At 42.5% G+C, this 21,868-nt stretch overlaps 1 protein-coding gene across 3 annotated transcripts in view; it reads left to right on the top strand.

Moving 5' to 3' along the window:
* The first annotated feature begins 12,860 nt into the window (after positions 1-12,860).
* LOC112239171 (pre-mRNA-splicing factor CWC22 homolog) overlaps positions 12,861-21,868 on the top strand; it is a 60,247-nt gene continuing 51,239 nt past the window's right edge. The window contains exons 1-3 of one of the 3 annotated variants that reach the window (XM_024407669.2): positions 12,861-12,882; positions 14,588-14,678; positions 21,524-21,786. In XM_024407669.2, the coding sequence (XP_024263437.1) occupies positions 14,606-14,678; positions 21,524-21,786 (336 nt within the window). In that variant the 5' untranslated portion in view covers positions 12,861-12,882; positions 14,588-14,605. Of the gene's footprint in view, positions 12,883-13,105; positions 13,229-14,587; positions 14,679-21,523; positions 21,787-21,868 lie in introns of those variants that run through there. The other 2 variants (XM_024407665.2, XM_042319699.1) reach the window with 2 other exon arrangements.

Genomic DNA, 21,868 nt, shown 5'->3' with positions numbered 1-21,868 from the left:
TACAAAAGTATCTATATCCACAGTAAAACGAGTCCTATATCGACATAACCTGAAAGGCCGCTCAACAAAGAAGAAGCCACTGCTCCAAACCCTCCATTAAAAAGCCAGACTACGGTTTGCAACTGCACATGGGGACAAAGATCATACTTTTTGGAGAAATGTCCTCTGGTCTGATGAAACAAAAATATAACTGTTTGGCCATAATGACCATTGTTATGTTTGGAGGAAAAAGTGTGAGGCTTGCAAGCCGAAGAACACCATCCTAACCGTGAAGCATAGGGGTGGCAGCATCATGTTGTGGTGGTGCTTTGCTGCAGGAGGGACTGGTGCACGTCACAAAATAGATGGCATCATGAGGGAGGAAATTATGTCTATATATTGAAGCAATATCTCAAGACAGGAATTTAAAGCTTGGTCGCAAATGGGTCTTCCAAATGGACAATGACCCCAAGCATACTTCCAAAGTTGTGGCAAAATGCCTTAAGGACAACAAAGTCAAGGTATTGGAGTGGCCATCACACAGCCTTGACCTCAATCCCATAGAAAATTTGTGGGCAGAACTGAAAAAGTATGTCCGAGCAAGGAGGCCTACAAACCTGACTCAGTTACACCAGCTCTGTCAGGAGGAATGGGCCAAAATTCACCAAACTTAATGTGGGAAGCTTGTGGAAGGCTACCTGAAACGTTTGACCCAAGTTAAACAATTTAAAGGCAATGCTACCAAATACTAATTGAGTGTATGTAAACTTCTGTCCCACTTGGAAGGTGATGAAAGAAATAAAAGCTGAAATAAATAATTCTCTCTACTATTATTCTGACATTTCACATTCTTAAAATAAAGTGGTGATCCTAACTGCCCTAAGACAGGGATTTTTTACTCTGAATAAATGTCAGGAATTGTGAAAAACTGAGGGCAGTTAGGGTGCCATCTGGGACAAAGCCAGCAGCGGTACAGCCGTGGAATAAACATGTTGGATCATTAAAGCCGTTATATCCTGCCCTCTTATACTGATAATATAACATCTAATCCAGATATAAAGAGAGAGACTAATGTATGTGGGGCTCAGACCAGTGGCAGCTAAAACCTACTAGCCATATTTAATGGATGTGGGAGAGAGATTTAAACAGTCCAGAAGAGGCGTTTATTCATACCTACATAGTGCTAAGATCATATAGGCCGCAATTATTTTCTATTCTACTGTAACAGGTGTTGGTTTGATCTATCCTTTTTTAATGTCACATAAAAGCAACACTATCCTGTTGCGTCTAAATTTCATTAAATGCTCTATGAATGTTAAAATGAGAGAGAGACCAAGAGAGAAAGGATGGACCGATAGAGAGGCAGAGTCAGAGACAGAGACCCACACAGTGCATAAACGTATGATTTCTAGATAGGTTTTCTGATGCCCCCATCCACACTTAGCTACAGTAAATCAATTGGCTGGAACGGTGCTATTCATTACTTCCATGACCTTTTAGCTTCTGACTCCTCAACCAGAGACCAATGAGGAGTTGTCCTGCTGCTACTCACAAGTGTCTGTGTGTGTGTCAGTGTGTGACTGTGTGTGACCCTGTGTGTCCGTGTGTAGCTATGTGTGGGGGTAACCTGATCCACATACGATCAAGAGCCAGAGGTTTATTTTGGTATTTACCCTCACGTGCACTGCCTAGCTCACTCAAGCCTACCGGTTGTTAGCTACTAATATTCGCTTCAGGAAATTATATTTCCTTTATATTAATAAAGTAAAGATAAAGTGACACTGTATTTGCTTGATAGACAGTAGCAGTAGACTATAGATGAGTCTCTTTTATGGTTGATACGAGTATGCAATCCAATGTCTGGTGGTCTCTTTAATACACAGAACATCCATTTTTCCTTTTCTCCACTGTGCATCAATGGTAAATATTGACAGTGGATTATTAAATACATTGTGATGAAGCCATCAGATTCAGCCTTAAAGCACACAGTGCGTTGTCTGAATAAGATAAAATGCTAAATATGATCTCACCACTTGTAATGTAGAACCAGACAGATATTACTTTTCAAAAGACAGGAGGTCGATTAGTCTTGATTTATGGCACAGATATAATGTCAGTGTATTTCACTATGACCAGTAGATGACAGTGTTGTGTCTTTAATGGCTCATGTCATGGTTGCAGCTCAATTACAAAACAAAAATGATAGATTGGCTAAGTAATAGTGAAGTCTATTACTATGCATTACATTTTGCGACTGGAAAAAAACATTCCCTTCACATCCATCATACCAATCTTTGTGTTGAGACATAAATATTATATAAATAGAGAAGGATCTATTCTCTAGGCATCTCCTCTTTTGGGTTATACTATAAAAATCTTGTCTTGCTTATAATGATTCATCAAGAGATGCGTATGGTTTAAAATGTTTCTTGATCATCATGGCACATTTATTGTGTTCTAATAATTGCTTTTCATGGCTTAATATTGACAATAAAACATGTCAACACTGCTCCCTATATGTATTATCTGTGGAATGCTCAGCCACTGAATGTGGAGGACAGCTTAGTTCGCCCTAAACTGCAATATATGTTTCATATCCCTTGACATTAACACTATTGACACTAACTGCCTCGTGGAAAAAGTCAAGGGAGAGAATAACAATAACACCAATGTAACACAGGTCCCTTCACAATGATCTGTTTAAGGAGCAAAGTGCCACGGAGGAGAGAAAGGCAGCCTTGGAGGCATTGCTCTTTCACTCCAGCCAGAGAAAATGCCAAAGACGTCCATGAGCGAACAGAGACACAGCATTCCCTCCCAAAAGAGCTATATTATGGAGGCCATTCACTGCAGAGTTGCAGAGTGTAAAACAAATGTTTTATATCAAATCAAGTTATATTTGTCACATGCTTCGTAAACAACAGGTGTAGACTAACAGTGAAATGCTTACTTATGGATAATTTTCAACAATGCAGAGTTAAAGATAGAAAATGTAATAGAAAAATAGAAATAGTGACATGAGGAATAAATACACAGTGAATAACGAATAACAATATAAAGTAAAAATAACAAGGCTATATACAGGGACTATCAGTACCTAGTCAATGTGCAGGAGTACGAAGTAATTGAGGTAGCTATGTACATATGCACAGTAGGTAGGGATAATGTGACTAGGCAACAGGATAGATGATAGGCAGGAACAGCAGTGTACGGTGTGTGTATGTATGTACGTATGTATGCATGCATGCATGCATGTATGGTGTGCATACATGTGTGTGTTGGGGTGTCAGTGGTAAGTATGTGTGAGTGTGTGGTTAGAGTCCAGTGTGTGTGCATAGTCAGTATAGGGGTCAATGCAGGTAGTCTGGGTAGCCATTTGATTAGCTATTTAGCAGTCTTGTTTAGCGGTCTTATGGCTTGGGGATAGAAGCTGTTCAGGGTCCTGTTGGTTCCAGACTTGCCGTGCGATAGCAGAGAACAGTCTATGACACTCAAACTCATCTCTGGACCTCGAAGTCAATTCCACAGCATTCTTTCATTGTTCCCATCTAATCAACAACTGATTTATACCTGGGACACCAGGTGGGTGAAATAAATTATCAAGTTGAACAGAAAACCAGAAGGCTCCAGACCTCGTAGGGTAAGAGTTGAATACCCCTGGTCTATGCCTTGGGTGGCTGGAGTCTTTGACAATTTGTTATGACCTTCTTCTGATACCGCCTGGTATAGAGTTCCTGGATGGCAGGGAGCTCGGCCACAGTGATGTACTTGGCCGTACTCACAACCCTCTGTAGCGCCTTGCGGTCGGGTGCCTTGCAGTTGCCGTACCAAGCGGTGATGCAGCCAGTAAAGATGCCCTCAATGGTGGATCTGTGGAATATTTTGAGGATCTGAGGGCCCATGCCAAATCTTTTCAGTCTACTGAGGGAGAAGAGGTGCTGTCGTTCCTTCACAACTGTGTGGGTGTATGGACCATGTTAATTCCGTAGTGGTGTAGACACTGAGGAACGTGACGCTCTCGAACTTCCCCAAAACAGCACCATTGATGTGGATGGGGGTTAACTCCGTTTCCTGTAGTCCCTGTACTAAATACAATGTACTAGATGTTAGTTTAACCTATTGTATATAAACAACAGCAAAATAATAGAATAAACTAGGCTGGAATAGAAAATGGCCTTTACTTTTATAACCCACAGAGCATTGGTTGATAGCTGAATCCTGGAGTGCCCTTAGGGCGGGAGCATTTGTCTTTGAGTGCCTGGATGGATGAGGGGATACTGAGGTTGTGATGCGTGTCTATTCACATTTTCAAGATAAAGCCATGAAACTAATGTATTTATTTGATGAGAAATCCAGGATCCTTAATTTTAGTATTCCTAGCTATGTTTGTTTTGGTGAAACCAGTGACCCAAAGAAACTCTAACCCCGTCTGTGTGATGATAAGCCTTTGCCTGGTGGCATTCACTCACATTACAGAGTGCTTAAGGCTAGGGGAGGGAAGCACAGTGACATGTCCTAGCTGCCACTGCCAGGCTGGCTGGTTAATTGAATTAGACCATAGTGTCTGTGTTTCATTGAGGTCACAGCAGGACTTGAGCTGTCTGTCTGGCCACAGGGACCTCAGTAGACCTCGAATGCATCCCAAATGGCTCCCTATACAGTGGGGCAAAAAAGTATTTAGTCAGCCACCAATTATGCAAGTTCTCCCACTTAAAAAGATGAGGCCTGTAATTTTCATCATAGGTACACTTCAACTATGACAGACAAAATGAGGGGAAAAAAATCCAGAAAATCACACTGTAGGATTTTTAATGAATTTATTTGCAAATGATGGTGGAAAATAAGTATTTTCTCTATGAATACAATTAAGACTCACGACAGGAACCAGTACAGACGCGGTTGCCGCTTTACATTTCAGCACCACAAAATAGTCCGCTGCCTGCTTTATTAGTTAACTGTCAAGTCACTTATTTAACTAGGCAAGTCAGTTAAGAACAAATTCTTATTTACAATGACGGCATACCCCAGCCAAACCATAACCCGGATGACGCTGGGCCAATTGTGCGCCCCCCTGTCTTGGCTGATTTCTTTTGATTTTCCCATGATGTCAAGCAAAGAGGCACTGAGTTTGAAGGTAGGCCTTGAAATACATCCACAGGTACACCTCCAATTGACTCAAATTATGTCAATTAGCCTATCAGAAGCTTCTAAAACCATGACGTCATATTCTAGAATTTTCTAAGCTGAATAAAGGCACAGTCAACTTAGTGTATGTAATCTTCTGACCCACTGGAATTGTGATACAGTGAATTATAAGTGAAATAATCTGTCTGTAAACAATTGTTGGAAAAACTACTTTGTCATGCACAAAGTAGATGTCCTACCCGACTTGCCAAAACTATAGTTTGTCAACAATACATTTTTGGAGTGGTTGAAAAACAAGTTTTAATGACTCCAACCGAAGTGTATGTAAACTTCCGACTTCAACTGTACATAAGCTGATATTCAATTGGCACATGCACATTCGTGCTGACTTGAGCAACACAAATTAGGAAAAAGTGGTTGTATTCGATAAACATTTTTCTCAAAAGTATGAATTTCTGCACCCGTGGAAGGACCGCAGTTAATTACCTTATCTATTATATAATAATAAAGCTTTTGTCCTATGCATAAGTAGGCTAATTCCATTAATTCATATTTTTTGGATCAAATTATTTTACTTCCCAGCTAGCATTGAGGAATCGGCCCAGAAGCGGCCCTCTTCCGGGGGTCAGAACTGATTGAATCAGCCCGGAATCGGGTGTCGGACTCGGCCCGGAATCAAAATGAATGACTGCCCAGAATAGGCCCAAGAACATCCGGCCGTTTCAGTCTACCGGAATTCAGCCGACTCTTCTGGCATCTTACCAGAATCCCTCCAGAAGCGGGCCGATGCAAATTTAAATAAATGTATACAAAATTACCCGATTTAGTAATTTTAAACATTACTATTATACATTTTATATATACAAATTTTACCCATCCACAAAAAATATTTTGTGTTGGTGGAAACACCATACACCTGTCAGCGTGCCTGGCCAGCCACAGGAGTACCTACAGTGCAATGGGACAAGGACATCCCGGGTGCAGCCAGCACAGGTCTTGAACCAGCATCTGTAGCAACACAGTTTGTCTTAGACTGCTGAGCTACTTGGGAGTCTCCATCTGACAATTTGTTTTATGCTTATCAATTGCCTTTCGCAAAGTATGAAAATGCTAAAGTACTACACAGGACTCTTAAAGAATTTCATTTAAATGTTAATTGTATTTTTTGATTACTGAAACAATGAGAAAATATTGAAAAATAAAAGAATGAAATATTACTTAAATAAAGCAGCCCATGAGTAGCCCCAATCTGCCTGAGACCCAAGTAATACATTTGGGGCAGATAACTCACACCGGAATCAGCCCGAGCTCAATCCCCACATCCTAGCCATAAGTAATAATGCCGAAGACGGCCCAAACTCAGGCCACATGACATCAGCCGAATCTGACTCTCAGCGGAGTGCCTCGACTCTCAGCCGGGATCGGCCCAGATCCACTGTGCTAGCTGAGTTAAAGGCAAAAAAGGGATGTGACTATTGGGTTTCAAAGCCTTCGACTAATCACTGTGCCACAGAGTTTTAATAGACAATGTGGAATAAACTTTTATTTGAGTGAACACCAGAAGCTGCTATTTATTGCTGACCAGCAGATGTCACTAATGTGCATTGTGTTAAAAGCTCTGAGTAATAAATCGTTTTTCAACACAATTTGGTGAATGCGCCAAATGCTTCAGAACACCTGACATTCCCATCACTAGTTCCTACCCTCACAATCATAATGACTCCAACTAAGATCCAGTAATATACAACCTAGCGTCCTTTTTTTCTAAGTTAATATCTAGCTAGTATCTTCAGGCATCCTCATTAGTGGTGCTTGTGTTAGCTGTTTGTTCACCCGTACCTGCCCGCAATTGCTAATAACCCATCCTCAACCGCCCAACTATATGTGATAAAGTGAAAATCTGAGGCCCGCATCGGACCCAACCTGCCAATTTAGAAAATGCGCTGTAGGCTACAGTCAGAGTAGGCAGAACGATTTTTTAACAGGGGTGTAATATTTTTTTGCCTGATTTAGATGTTTCTGACTATAATTTCTGACCTTTTGGTAGGCTATTTGGTAGTTAACTTGTCTGTAATTAGATATATGCAGCTTCTCCTCTGTCATTATATGTTGCCCTAGAAGACTAAATAAACCCTTGATCACTAGAACGTCAGAAATCGATAGAATGGACGCTTCAATCTAGTTGGCAAAGGTCAAGTTTTCTGCTTCTTTCACAGAGCAAAGACGTTTAGAGACCGGAAGGAAAATGCATTAACTAAAAGAAAAAGGGGAATACATCCGTTTGAGGGTTGTCAGGAAATAGAAAGCTGTGAACACGTCCCATATATATTTCAGATAAGATTTCAGTTTGGCTTGAATGCATATTTTATGGGGTTGAAATACTATCAGCTTTTATGATGCTGATAAAGATAACCCCTCTACAGGTTCACATTTTTTCAAGATGCTAAAAGAAAAATAATATTTCTCCACTTCTGTTCCTGACTAAAAATGTTCTGCTCCAGCTGTTACCAAGAACCCGTCCTCCCCAATTAAGGTGCCACCAACCTCCTGTGCTACAGTCAGATTTCAGTTTCCATTTAAACCATCTGAACAGTAGGCAGTTCCCTTCTTCTTCGGGATTTGGTTGGAGGATTGCATCCAACTTTTTGGTGTGCACACCACCACCTACTGTACTGAAGTGTGAGGCCAGTCATGGCCTACATACATTCAATTCTCTTCATTAGTCCCGTTCCTCTAAGAAAATGAATATAGCCCTAGACACCACCACCTACACTCATTAAAAACCCACTACCCCATTCCACTACTTTGACCCTATGGACCATGCCAACGGCCTGGGAGGATGGGACACAACCCCTCAACACACCCTGTAACTTTTCTGAAGTCAAATCTCGTATACCCAAATCAAATGAAATTGTATTTGTCACATACATATGGTTAGCAGATGTTAATGTGAGTGTAGCGAAATGCTTGTGCTTCTAGTTCCGACAATGCAGTAATAACCAACAAGTAATCTAACTAACAATTCCAAAACTACTGTCTTATACACAGTGTAAGGGGATAAAGAATATGTACATAAGGATATATGAATGAGTGATGGTACAGAGCAGCATAGGCAAGATACAGTAGCTGATATCGAGTACAGTATATACATATGAGATGAGTATGTAAACAAAGTGGCATAGTTAAAGTGGCTAGTGATACATGTATTACATAAGGATGCAGTCGATGATATAGAGTACAGTATATACGTATGCATATGAGATGAATAATGTAGGGTACGTAAACATTATATAAGGTAGCATTGTTTAAAGTGGCTAGTGATATATTTACATCATTTCCCATCAATTCCCATTATTAAAGTGGCTGGAGTTGAGTCAGTGTCAGTGTGTTGGCAGCAGCCACTCAATGTTAGTGGTGGCTGTTTAACAGTCTGATGGCCTTGAGATAGAAGCTGTTTTTCAGTCTCTCGGTCCCAGCTTTGATGCACCTGTACTGACCTCGCCTTCTGGATGATAGCGGGGTGAACAGGCAGTGGCTCGGGTGGTTGATGTCCTTGATGATCTTTATGGCCTTCCTGTAACATCGGGTGGTGTAGGTGTCCTGGAGGGCAGGTAGTTTGCCCCCGGTGATGCGTTGTGCAGACCTCACTACCCTCTGGAGAGCCTTACGGTTGAGGGCGGAGCAGTTGCCGTACCAGGCGGTGATACAGCCCGCCAGGATGCTCTCGATTTTGCATCTGCAGAAGTTTGTGAGTGCTTTTGGTGACAAGCCAAATTTCTTCAGCCTCCTGAGGTTGAAGAGGCGCTGCTGCGCCTCCGAGGGCCCTCACCTCCTCCCTGTAGGCCGTCTCGTCGTTGTTGGTAATCAAGCCTACCACTGTTGTGTCGTCCGCAAACTTGATGATTGAGTTGGAGGCGTGCGTGGCCACACAGTCGTGGGTGAACAGGGAGTACAGGAGAGGGCTCAGAACGCACCCTTGTGGGGCCCCAGTGTTGAGGATCAGCGGGGAGGAGATGTTGTTGCCTACCCTCACCACCTGGGGCCGGCCCGTCAGGAAGTCCAGTACCCAGTTGCACAGGGCGGGGTCGAGACCCAGGGTCTCGAGCTTGATGACGAGCTTGGAGGGTACTATGGTGTTGAATGCCGAGCTGTAGTCGATGAACAGCATTCTCACATAGGTATTCCTCTTGTCCAGATGGGTTAGGGCAGTGTGCAGTGTGGTTGAGATTGCATCGTCTGTGGACCTATTTGGGCGGTAAGCAAATTGGAGTGGGTCTAGGGTGTCAGGTAGGGTGGAGGTGATATGGTCCTTGACTAGTCTCTCAAAGCACTTCATGATGACGGATGTGAGTGCTACGGGCGGTAGTCGTTTAGCTCAGTTACCTTAGCTTTCTTGGGAACAGGAACAATGGTGGCCCTCTTGAAGCATGTGGGAACAGCAGACTGGTATAGGGATTGATTGAATATGTCCGTAAACACACCGGCCAGCTGGTCTGCGCATGCTCTGAGGGCGCGGCTGGGGATGCCGTCTGGGCCTGCAGCCTTGCGAGGGTTAACACGTTTAAATGTCTTACTCACCTCGGCTGCAGTGAAGGAGAGACCGCATGTTTTCATTGCAGGCCGTGTCAGTGGCACTGTATTGTCCTCAAAGCGGGCAAAAAAGTTATTTAGTCTGCCTGAGAGCAAGACATCCTGGTCCGTGACTGGACTGGATTTCTTCCTGTAGTCCGTGATTGACTGTAGACCCTGCCACATGCCTCTTGTGTCTGAGCCGTTGAATTGAGATTCTACTTTGTCTCTGTACTGACGCTTAGCTTGTTTAATAGCCTTGCGGAGGGAATAGCTGCACTGTTTGTATTCAGTCATGTCACCAGACACCTTGCCCTGATTAAAAGCAGTGGTTCGCGCTTTCAGTTTCACACGAATGCTGCCATCAATCCACGGTTTCTGGTTAGGGAATGTTTTAATCGTTGCTATGGGAACGACATCTTCAACGCACGTTCTAATGAACTCGCACACCGAATCAGCGTATTCGTCAATATGGTTGTCTGATGCAATACGAAACATCTCCCAGTCCACGTGATGGAAGCAGCCTTGGAGTGTGGAGTCAGCTTGGTCAGACCAGCGTTGAACAGACCTCAGCGTGGGAGCTTCTTGTTTTAGTTTCTGTCTGTAGGCAGGGATCAACAAAATGGAGTCGTGGTCAGCTTTTCCGAAAGGGGGGTGGGGCAGGGCCTTATATGCGTCCCGGAAGTTAGAGTAACAAAGATCCAAGGTCTTTCCACCCCTGGTTGCGCAATCGATATGCTGATAGAATTTAGGGAGTCTTGTTTTCAGATTAGCCTTGTTAAAATCCCCAGCTACAATGAATGCAGCCTCCGGATAAATCGTTTCCAGTTTGCAGAGAGTTAAATAAAGTTCGTTCAGAGCCATCGATGTGTCTGCTTGGGGGGATATATACGGCTGTGATTATAATCGAAGAGAATTCTCTTGGTAGATAATGCGGTCTACATTTGATTGTGAGGAATTCTAAATCAGGTGAACAGAAGGATTTGAGTTCCTGTATGTTTCTTTCATCACACCATGTCACGTTAGTCATAAGGCATATGCCCCCGCCCCTCTTCTTACCAGAAAGATGTTTGTCTCTGTCAGCGCGATGCGTGGAGAAACCCGTTGGCTGCACCGCCTCGGATAGCGTCACTCCAGTGAGCCATGTTTCCGTGAAGCATAGAACGTTACAGTCTCTGATGTCCCTCTGGAATGCTACCCTTGCTCGGATTTCATCAACCTTGTTGTCAAGAGACTGGACATTGGCAAGAAGAATGCTAGGGAGTGGTGCACGGTGTGCCCGTCTCCGGAGTCTGACCAGAAGACCGCCTCGTTTCCCTCTTTTTCGGAGTCGTTTTTTTGGGTCGCTGCATGGAATCCACTCCATGGTCCTGTTTGTAAGGCAGAACACAGGATCCGCGTCGCGAAAAACATATTCTTGATCGTACTGATGGTGAGTTGACGCTGATCTTATATTCAGTAGTTCTTCTCGACTGTATGTAATGAAACCTAAGATGACCTGGGGTACTAATGTAAGAAATAACACGTAAAAAAAACAAAAAACTGCATAGTTTCCTAGGAACGCGAAGCGAGGCGGCCATCTCTGTCGGCGCCGGAAGTATACATCTCTGCAGCTGTCAACACAACATATATTTTCCGTGACCATTGCTACAGTAAGGACATTAAGAAGCCAATCTTACTGAATCATAAACCCTTGTTTTCCTGTCCCTCTGTCATGGCACAAATATGACTCACTGGAATCCTCTCAGGTTCCCCATCCCTCTCTACTTTCTTCACTGCCTCAGCATATGACACCTTCTGCACTACTCTGACTCTAGCCACTTCAGCCTGCCTCTTGCACTGGACACTTCTGATCATCAGTAAAATGGGCACCCCTACAGTTAATGCACACAACTTGATCCACCAAAACTACACAGTCCTCTGTCCCATGCCCTTCTGCACACTTCCCACATCTTGGAATCTCCTTCCTACACACTGCTGCGACATGGCCATAAACGTTACACCTGAAACAACGCAGTGGATTCGGCACAAACTTTGTCAGGTAAAGACGGACTCAAAATTCAAAAAGGACTGGCAGTGAATCCTCTGTTTTACCACGCTCTCCACAGGGTCTGCGACGCACCAAGCGATGGGCGTTACAAACACCAGGAATCTTCAACTTCAATTGCTCCATCGCCACAATTAATGCTACCCCAGAAATAATTCCTTTCAATGGTGCCCTGTTCCTAAGAGCAAAGTAAGAAACAAATCTTGACCCAAGTTGCATGAGAAGGAGCACCCCTCCCTCTGATCAGAAGAGACAAACAAATATCACAAGTCCACTACAGGTTACCTTCACTGATTCAACTGAACCCAACTCCTTTCTCACCCAGCTTTACTCTTATTGAATTAAACTCTAGCTGTCAAACAGGGAAATGGTTCCCATCATACATTTTTTTCCACACAGGATTTTATAAACACCTAAAATAAGGGATGTGTTTCGTTTAGGCTTACCATGGTGTGACATTTTTAGAACCATGTTAATCTCTCTCAGACAAGGTGACTTTTATGAATATATTTGGCTCTATTTACTCTCTGATTCTAAAATGATAATTAGCATCAAAGGAGACATTGTGCAAAACTAGAAATCCCTGCAAGCTACTGCCGTGATCTCAAGTTGACACTTTTGTTAAAAGTTATTGTGACAATTTAAAACTTGCATAAGACAGTTTTCAGAATTGTCAATTGCAAGAAATGTTGCCAATTTATTGTTACATTTAGCTAAAAGTAGAGCTAATCCAGAGATTCTTACCTTTGCCTCCATTCGTCAGTCTTGCCCAGAGCATCATGGCATTTATAGTTCTTTATGATAGCCACATTAGCAGCTAATTAGCATTTAATTTTGGGGTGTTAAATACAGGTGAATATATTGATAAAAATCAGGTTCTCCTAGAGAGATTTACACGGTTATCATAACGACACACCAGGGTATGCCTACATGAAACACGGCCCTTATCTTAAGTGTTTCTAAAATCCCCTATGGGAAAAAATGTATGGTGGAAAAACGATTGGAACCATTTCCCTGTTTGACTGCTAGGTTTTATGGGTATTATGACTCATACTGTGGTACTCTATCAGCTCGCAAAGTTACCTTCCTTTGTGCTGGACATGGAGACAAACAGATGATATCCACGAGTTCATCTGAATCAGGTAAAGTAGCTAAAGTATCCCTTTGATGACCGACCCTAAACCACCCTACAGGGTTGAGTAAATCAGCGCATCACTAATCCTCATATCTGAGATCATCATACAGGGCACTTGTTACATCGTAATATGAGATGTACGGCAACATAGTTCATTTACTTTGGTGTTTTATTTGTTCGCTTGCAAATTACATTAGAACAGTAGGCCTCATTGATTTCGCGTTTACGTGCGTTCTTTATGGCCCTTACTGCTATCCGTAGCAAAACTTGCGGAAAAGGACAGGGGGGAAATGGCTACGAAGACAAACGACAACGATTTAGCAGTGGAGTTGAGCTCTACTTCTAAAGAAGAGGTAGGAAGTTTACACTCATATAAATACACGAAAGATAAAAGGCCATACATGAATACGGAAGTATTAGTTATTCCAGGTTGTGTTTTAGTCAGGCTAGCAAAGTTATCTATCGCGCTTCTCAAATGCAAGAAGTGGCACACATGGAGGAGAGCGCATTTGTAGCTAAACACTAGCCATGTAGCAAGGGGTTAGTTGCTGTTTCGCCTCGATGTAACTAGTTAGTTACTGGGTAGTTAGTTAGATTGCTAGATAGTCCGTTGGTCAGTAAAATGTTAATGTTTTATTGTTGGGTAAAAATAAAATCGCTAGCAGCTAACTAGTTTCATATCGATGTTAGTTAGCTAGCTAGCTACGCCACATAAAACAAAAACATGATAACAGAAACATGGAACAACGGTGTACATTTCAGTCCAAACCTCTTGTTCAATGTGGTCAGTGTTGATTGTCAGTGTGTCGCCAGCTACTAGGGTTTTGTTAGCTAGCTATGTTTGTGTACACATTGATCAACAGAACATGGCAGTGTCTTACGTTAGCTACCTGCAGACGGGTGTCACCTATGTACAAATGTCCATTGTTAGATTCCCATCAGCATGGCAGTTTGTCATTGAATGTTAGAGACAAAGTCTAATTTCATAACGCATTTCATTTATGCAGTGGAAAGCATCTAGCAGCAAAGCGTAGCCGTGGGTTGTTGCTATTAGTTGCCTTTTTCTTTCCTACCCAGCTCCCTATCCATCTCCATCAGGGACTGGTTCAGCCCAGTGACACCCGCCTCAGCAACACACGAGGGATGAGCTTAGACAGGCGTAGGCCTGCCAGTCCTGCTGATAGAGCACATTGCATTTGGTTGAGCTAGAGGCAGCATGGTTGGAAAGTGGCAACCTTTATGTAATGTTTGAAGGGAAAATGACCACTTCCTTTGACATGTCTTGTACTGTTGTGGTTGCAGACACAGGTGTTGCTGGTGCATATAGGCTACTTGTTGTTTATGTGCCTCCATCTAATCAACAAACACCTATGACCTCATATCTAACAGCTGCAGGCTTAATTTAGCTTCCTTCAGGTTTATTATAACCTGTGTTTATATAACCTCTACACTACAGCCTCTGATTTCAGTTTCCTTCCAGCAGTGGCAGCCAGAGCACATTGGCCCAGTTACCTACAACATGATCTCAGTAATGATATTAATTTGCCTGCTGTTATGCATTTTAATGTCTCTGCTCAAGGAGGGGTTTGTTCTGTGAGCAGCTTGCATTACCATTTGTTTCCAGGCCCTTTGCTTTCATAACACATAACATCAAACTTCAGTTCAGATATCCATGTAGTCTAAACCAGCTGTGTCCTCTGTACGTCCTCCAGCATTCCAGGTCTAGTGGCATGGGTCAGCCCCGCAGGAGCCCGTCAGAGGAAGGAGAGGGGGGAAACGATGTGGCACAGCAGAGCAACAGCAGTGAGTGGAAATGACTTTTTCCCCAGATAAACAAAGGTTTTGTCACCTGAAGATAAATTGTCATTGTAATCTATGTAATAGGCCAAGATAAACATCTAAAAAGCTTCCTTTTGTTTTAAAATGTGTGATGAAATCTTATCACTTACAAAATAAACCCTTGACTGGTGGAAAAAGTGAACAACTAGGCTATCAACGATCAGTTTCTGTTGAGAAGAACCCATATATTTTTTTTGCACGGGTCTTGTTGAACCTTGGATCCTGCTATCTCCCATCTGTTGTTTATCTGATCAAACACTCCAGGTCTCCATGGTTTCTCAACCTCATCACTGACAGACAGTTGTAGCCTAGTTTTAGCCTCTCTTATTGTCCAGATAATGCTTTCAATCATCCCTTCTGTTAAGCTGTTGCAAATCCTTCCTCTGCTCTGAATTAGAGGAGAGTGAGCGATGATAGAGAGGGCAGAGCAGCACAAGCTGCCCTCAACCCAAGGGCATTTGAAAATTGTCAGAGCACAGAATGTGCTGTCTGCTGCTGATAGTCCCTTAAAACTAGTTCCTCTGTAACACCCAGGGGTTTGTATTCCAAATGCCACCCTATTCACTATTCAGTGCACTAATTATGACCAGGGCTCATGGGGCTCTGGGCAAAAGTAGGGTTAGAGAACAGGGTTAGAGCTGTTGCATTTCCCCCCACAGCAGTCCAGTAGGGACTTGTGCTATTTGTGTTCTTGCACAAAGAGTAAGAACGTTCCTCCTTCCATCGTTTGGTTGCAAATGGCTTCATCAATAAGTTAATCGATGACGTCGTCCCCACAGTGACCATACATACGTACCCCAACCAGAAGCGATGGATTACAGGCAACATCCGCACTGAGCTAAAGGGTAGAGCTGCCGCTTTCAAGGAGCGGGACTAACCCGGACGCTTCCTGCTAAATCCTGCTATGCCCTCCGACGAACCATCACACAGGCAAAGCATCATTACAGGACGAGCCGATGAGAGTAAAACCTTTGAACAGGTCAATATTCACAAGGCCGCAGGGCCAGACGGATTACCAGGACATGTACTCTGACCATGCACTGACCAACTGGCAAGTGTCTTCACTGACATTTTCAACCTGTTCCTGACCGAGTCTTTAATATCAACATGTTTCAAGCAGATCACCATAGTCCCTGTGCCCAAGAACGCCAAGGAACCTGCCTAAATGACTGCTGACACGAAGCACTCACATCTGTAGGCGTGAAATGCTTTGAAAAGCTGGTCAAAACTCACATCAACACCATTATCCCAGAAAACCTAGACCACTCCAATTTGCATACCGCTCCAACAGATCCACAGGTGATGCAATCTCTATTGCACTCCACACTGCCCTTTCCCACCTGGACAAAAGGAACACCTACGTAAGAATGCTATTCATTGACTACAGCTCAGCGTTCAGCACCATAGTGCCTTCAAAACTCATCACGAAGCTAAAAACTCTGGGACTAAACACCTCCCTCTGCAACTGGATCCTGGACTTCCTGACGGGCCACCCCCAAGTGGTAAGGGTAGGTAACAACACATATGCAACGCTGATCCTCAACACAGGGGCCCCTCTGGTGCATGCTCAGTCACCTCCTGTACTCCCTGGTCACCCATGATTGCATGGCCAAGCATGACTCCACTGTCATTTTTTGCTGACAACTCAACAGTGGTAGGCCTGATCACCGACAACAATGAGACAAACTATAATGGTCCAAACACATTAAGACAGTCGTGAAGAGGGCACGACAATGCCTATTCCCCCTCAGGAGACTGAAAAGATTTGACATGGGTCCTCAGATACTTAAAATGGCAACTGCTCGGCCTCCGACCGCAAGGCACTCCAGAGGGTAGTGTGTACGGCCCAATATATCACTGGGGCCAAGCTTCCTGCCATCCAGGACCTCTATATCAGGCGGTGTCAGGAAGGCCCAAAAAATTGCCAAGGATTCCAGCCTCTCTGGTCATTGACTGTTCATAAGACTCATGAATAGCTAATCAAATGGCTACCTGGACTATTTGCATTGTCCCAACTAGAGGTCTAGCGATTTTAATTGGCCAATTTCAAGTGTTCATAACAATCGGTAATTAGCCTTTTTGGATGCCGATTATGGCCATTGGCGCTACGAGGAAACTGCGTGGCATGCTGACCACCTGTTACACGAGTGCAGTGTCAAAAGTACCTTGTGGCTGCAAGGAACCAAGGTAAGTTGCTAGCTAGCGGTAAACTTATCTTATAAAAAGCAATCAATCTTCACATAATCACTTAACTACACATGGTTGATGATATTCCTCAACTAGCTTGTCCTACATTGCATATAATCAATGTGGTGCTGGCGAAAAAAGCCCAATCGTTTCACAAATGTAACTAACCATAAACATCAATGCCTTTCTTAAAAACCTACATATTTAGTTAATATTGCCTGCTAACATTAATTTATTTTAACCTCTCTAGGGTATGCCAACATCCAGTGAGATTGCAGAGCGCCAAATTGAAATACAGAAATACTCATTATAAAAATTCAGAAAAGATACAAAGATTTTACATAATGTTTAAATATGAACTTCTTGTGAATCCAACCACGCTGTCAGATTTCAAAAATGCTTTACGGCAAAAGCATACCTTACGATTATTTGAGGACATAGCTCAGCAGACAAATCATTACAAACAGTAACCAGCCAAGTAGAGTTACACAAGTCAGAAATAGAGAGAAAATTAATCACTTACCTTTGATCTTCATATGGTTGCACGCAATTCATTTGCCTGAATTTTTCATAATTCTGACATCACATTGAAGGTTGTGCAATGTAACAGCAATATTTAGACTTAGGGTTGCCACCTGTTCGATAAAATGCGGAACGGTTCTGTATTTCACTGAAAGAATAAACGTTTTGTTTTCGAAATGATAGTCTCCGGATTTTACCATATTAATGACCAAAAGCTCGTATTTCTGTGTTTATTATGTTATAATTAAGTCTATGATTTGATAGAGTAGTCTGACTGAGCGGTGGTAGGTAGCAGCAGGCTCAGGCATTCATTTAAACAACACTTACTGCTTTTTGCCAGTAGCTCTTAGCAATGCTTGAATGCTCAGCGCTGTTTATGATATCAAGCCTATCAGCTCGCAAGATTATGCCGGGCAATACTAAAGTGCCAATAAGAACATCCAGTAGTCAAAGTTATATGAAATACAAATGGTATAGAGAGAAATAGTCGACGCGTCATAATTCCTATAATAACTACAACCTAAAATTCTTAACTGGGAAAATTGAACCACCAGCTTTCATATGTTCTGAGCAAGGGACTTAAACGTTAGCTTTTTTACATGGCACATATTGCCCTTTTACTTTCTTCTCAAACACTGTGTTTTTGCATTAATTAAACCAAATTTAACATGTTTCATTATTTATTTGAGACTAAATAGATTTGATTTATATATTATATTAAGTCAAAATAAGTGTTCATTCAGTACTGTTGTAATTGTCATGTGTGTGTATATAAATAAAATCCTTATCGGCCTTTTTGGGTCCTCCAATAATTGGTATCGGCGTTGAAAAATCATAATCGGTCGACCTCTAGTCCCCCCCCATTTTTACGCTGTTGCTACTCTCTGTTTATTATCCATGAATAGTCACTTTAACTTTACCTACATGTACATATTACCTCAATTACCTCGACTAACCGGTGCCCCTCACATTGACTCTGGACCGGTACCCCATGTATATAGCCTCGCTACTGTTATTTTATTGTTGCTCTTTATTTTTTTATTTTTTTACTTCAGTTTATTTAAGTAAATACTTTCTTAACCAACAATGCAGTTAACACTTTTTTTCTTAAGGGTTTGTAAGTAAGCATTTCACTAAGGTCTACTACACCTGTTGTATTTGGCGCATGTGACAAATAACATTTTATTCCTCAGTGTCAACATTGAATATTAAAATTGGTATTATGCAAATCACACAGTGCCAATTCTCAACAATGCATTGCAGAGTCTTCTCTCGTGTGTGTGTGTGTAACAGAGCCGAGTGCTGTGGTAGCATCTAGAAATTGATATTGCTGTCGGAGACCTTTTGGAACACCTTTTAACTCTGATGGCAGTTGCCTGCAAGACACTCCACACTGCTTTGGGATTCCAGCTATGAAATTAGTAGACCACTCTTATTCTCATGTGATTTTGTAATTGTCTCGCTGTATGCATAGACAGCGCTTGAAGTAATTCTCACAATATTTAACTTTCATGTTTCATTATTTCTTGAAAACGTTTGCTGTAATAACTGCATGATGTGCTAAGTTAACGTTGTCAGAGTCTACTTAGAAATCAACCAACGGGCATGAAGGAATGAGCTGGGGACTGGGCAGGAGATGAGTCACTGGTCCAACTAGGGATGTATCTCAGCAGGCCACTACAGTGCACTTCATCAATTATTTAATACAGCCTTCCTGTTCTTAAGCCTTCAGCACAGTCAGTTCTCTCAAATAGAGCATTAACTGAATGTCAGTTGAAGTTCACTCTCGCTCCTGTTCATTCTTGTTTGCTTGTCGATTGCTTGTGGTCTGAATGTAGATTGTCTACATATTGTAAAAGACTCTCAAGACACATTTCCATATCCCACTTTCATTAACAAAACATTCAACGTGTTCAACAATAGACAAGCATAATATAATAATACTCTTAGCAAAAAAAATAATGTTTTATAATCTGTAGAAACTATGAGAATAGAAAGGTTCAGAACTTTGGTGAAACAGCACCATTGAAAGAAATATATGTCAAATATAAATCAAAACAGAGAGAGATCAGAGATAGATGGGAAGGGTTGAGGGGAGCTGAAGGGTGGGACTAAAAATAACAAAAAACAAGCTCACTGATGTTAAAATATACTGTGTCCATAAAATGTATGTAGGTTTCGTTTTTTTTTTTTTTAACGGCACACCTGAAAATGTCAAATCAAAACTGGATGGTGTTCAGAGATGGATGGGAGGAGTTGAGGGGAGCTGAAGGATGGGATTAAAAACAAACAATAGATAACTAATATATGTGTCCATGAAATGTATAAGCTGTGAGTAGAAGTCTGTGTCGTTGTCCATTAGGGGAGGGTTAGTTGGGGGAAGATAATGGAAAATTTATTTAAAATATGTTTTAAAGTAATATATTTATAAAGAAAATATATATATGGGGGATTGGAAATGATGCAGGCAATTACATTGAGGGAAGCCACAATGTATTTGCAATGTTAAAGCTGATCCACCCCGTTAAATAAAACAAATATGCAAGCGCAATGAATCTAAGACATACAGTGCATTCGGAAAGTATTCAGACCCCTTCTCTTTTTTTCACATTTTGTAAGTTATTCTTAAATGAATTACAAAAATATTTTAAAATCCTCAACAATCTACACACACTACCCCATAATGACAAAGCAAAAAATAATTTTTCAGAAATGTTTACAAATGTATACAAAATAAAAACAGATGCCTTATTTACAGAAGTATTCGGACCCTTTGCTATGAGACTCAATGTATCTCTGGTGCATCCTGTTTCAGGTGCATCCTGTTTCCATTGATCATACTTGAGATGTTTCTACAACTTGATAGGAATCCAGCTATGGTAAATTCAATTGAGTGGACATGATTTGTAAAGGCACACACCTGTCTATATAAGGTTCCATAGTTGACCATGTATGTCAGAGAAAAACTCTAGCCATGAGCTGGCCGTCCGGCCAAACTGAGCAATCAGGGGAGAAGGGCCCAGGGAGGTGACCAAGAACCCAATGGTCACTCAGACAGGGCTCCGGAGTTCCTCTGTGGAGATGGTTGTCCTTCTGGAAGGTTCCCCCATCTCTGGATCACTCCACCAATCAGGACCTTATGGTAGAGTGGCCAGACAGAAGCCACTCTTCAGTAAAAGGGACATAACAGCCCACTTGGACTTTACCAAAAGGCACCTAAAGGACTCTCAGAACATTATAAACAAGATTCTCTGGGCTGATGAAACCAAGATTTAACACTCTGGCCTGAACGCCAACCGTCACTTCTGGAGGAAACCCGGCACCATCCCTACAGTGAAGCATGGTGGTGGCAGCATTATGCTGTCGGGATGTTTTTCAGCGACAGGGACTGGGAGACGAGTCAGGATTGAGGGAAATATGAACGGAGCAAAGTACAGAGAGATCCTTGATTTAAAAACCTGCTCCAGGCTGGGGTGAAAATTCACCTTCAACAGGACAATGATCCTGAACAACACAGCAGTGGCTTCAGGACAAGTCTCTGAATGTCCTTGAGTGGCCCAGCCAGAGCCCGGACTTGAACCCGATCGAACATCTCTGGAGAGACCTGAAAATAGCTGTGCAGCAACGCTCCCCATCCAACCTGACAGAGCTTGAGAGGTTCTGCAGAGAAGAATGGGAGAAACTCCCCAAATACAGGTGTGCCAAGCTTGTAGCGTCATACCCAAGAAAACTCAAGCCTGTTATCGCTGCCAAAGTTGCTTCAACAAAGTACTGAGTAAAGGGTCTGAATACTTATGTGATATTCCAGGTTTTATTTGTAATTTGCAACAATTTCTAAACCGGTTTTGCTTTGTCATTAGGGGTGAATTGTGTGTAGATTGATGAAGGGGAAAAAAACAATTTTAATCAATTTTAGAATAAGGCTGTAACATAATAAAATGTGTTAAAATTCAAGTGTCTGAGTGCTTTCTGAATGCACTGTATAACTTTGTCTCCAAGAAAAAACTGTCATTTTGGACAACATTCTACCTTGTCCTACAATATCACGTAGAACTGCGTAGTAAAAGACACTTATTAACCAAACTTTGTTTTTTCTGCAGTGGAAGCTACAGAGGGGGCAGATGGCTCTGCAGCCAGTCCTGGACCCAAAGGTCCCAGAGCGGCCAGCTCAGAGGCCCCCATAGTTCTAGGCAGTCCTGGAGTGGCCAGTCCAGGAGTAGCCAGCTCCAGAGCCACCAGGGGTAGTAGGGCCCCATCCAGTGCCAGTGTCAGCCAGGAGGAAGATGAGTCCAGCGGCTCTGATGATGGGAGCAGTGATGAGGCAGTAGGCTGCAGGATGAAGAGCAGCGTGGCACAGATCATGGTGAGTGACTGACTCAGCCACATTCGTGGCCCGTTTGCCAGACAGTTTGGAAAGTAATCCTGCACCCCAAAAATACTTTCAG

The sequence above is a fragment of the Oncorhynchus tshawytscha genome, linkage group LG03 (assembly GCF_018296145.1).
Source record: "Oncorhynchus tshawytscha isolate Ot180627B linkage group LG03, Otsh_v2.0, whole genome shotgun sequence".
Lineage (NCBI taxonomy): Eukaryota > Metazoa > Chordata > Actinopteri > Salmoniformes > Salmonidae > Oncorhynchus > Oncorhynchus tshawytscha.
Note: the sequence above shows the minus strand (reverse complement) of the source record. Positions and strands in the feature narration are given on the sequence as shown.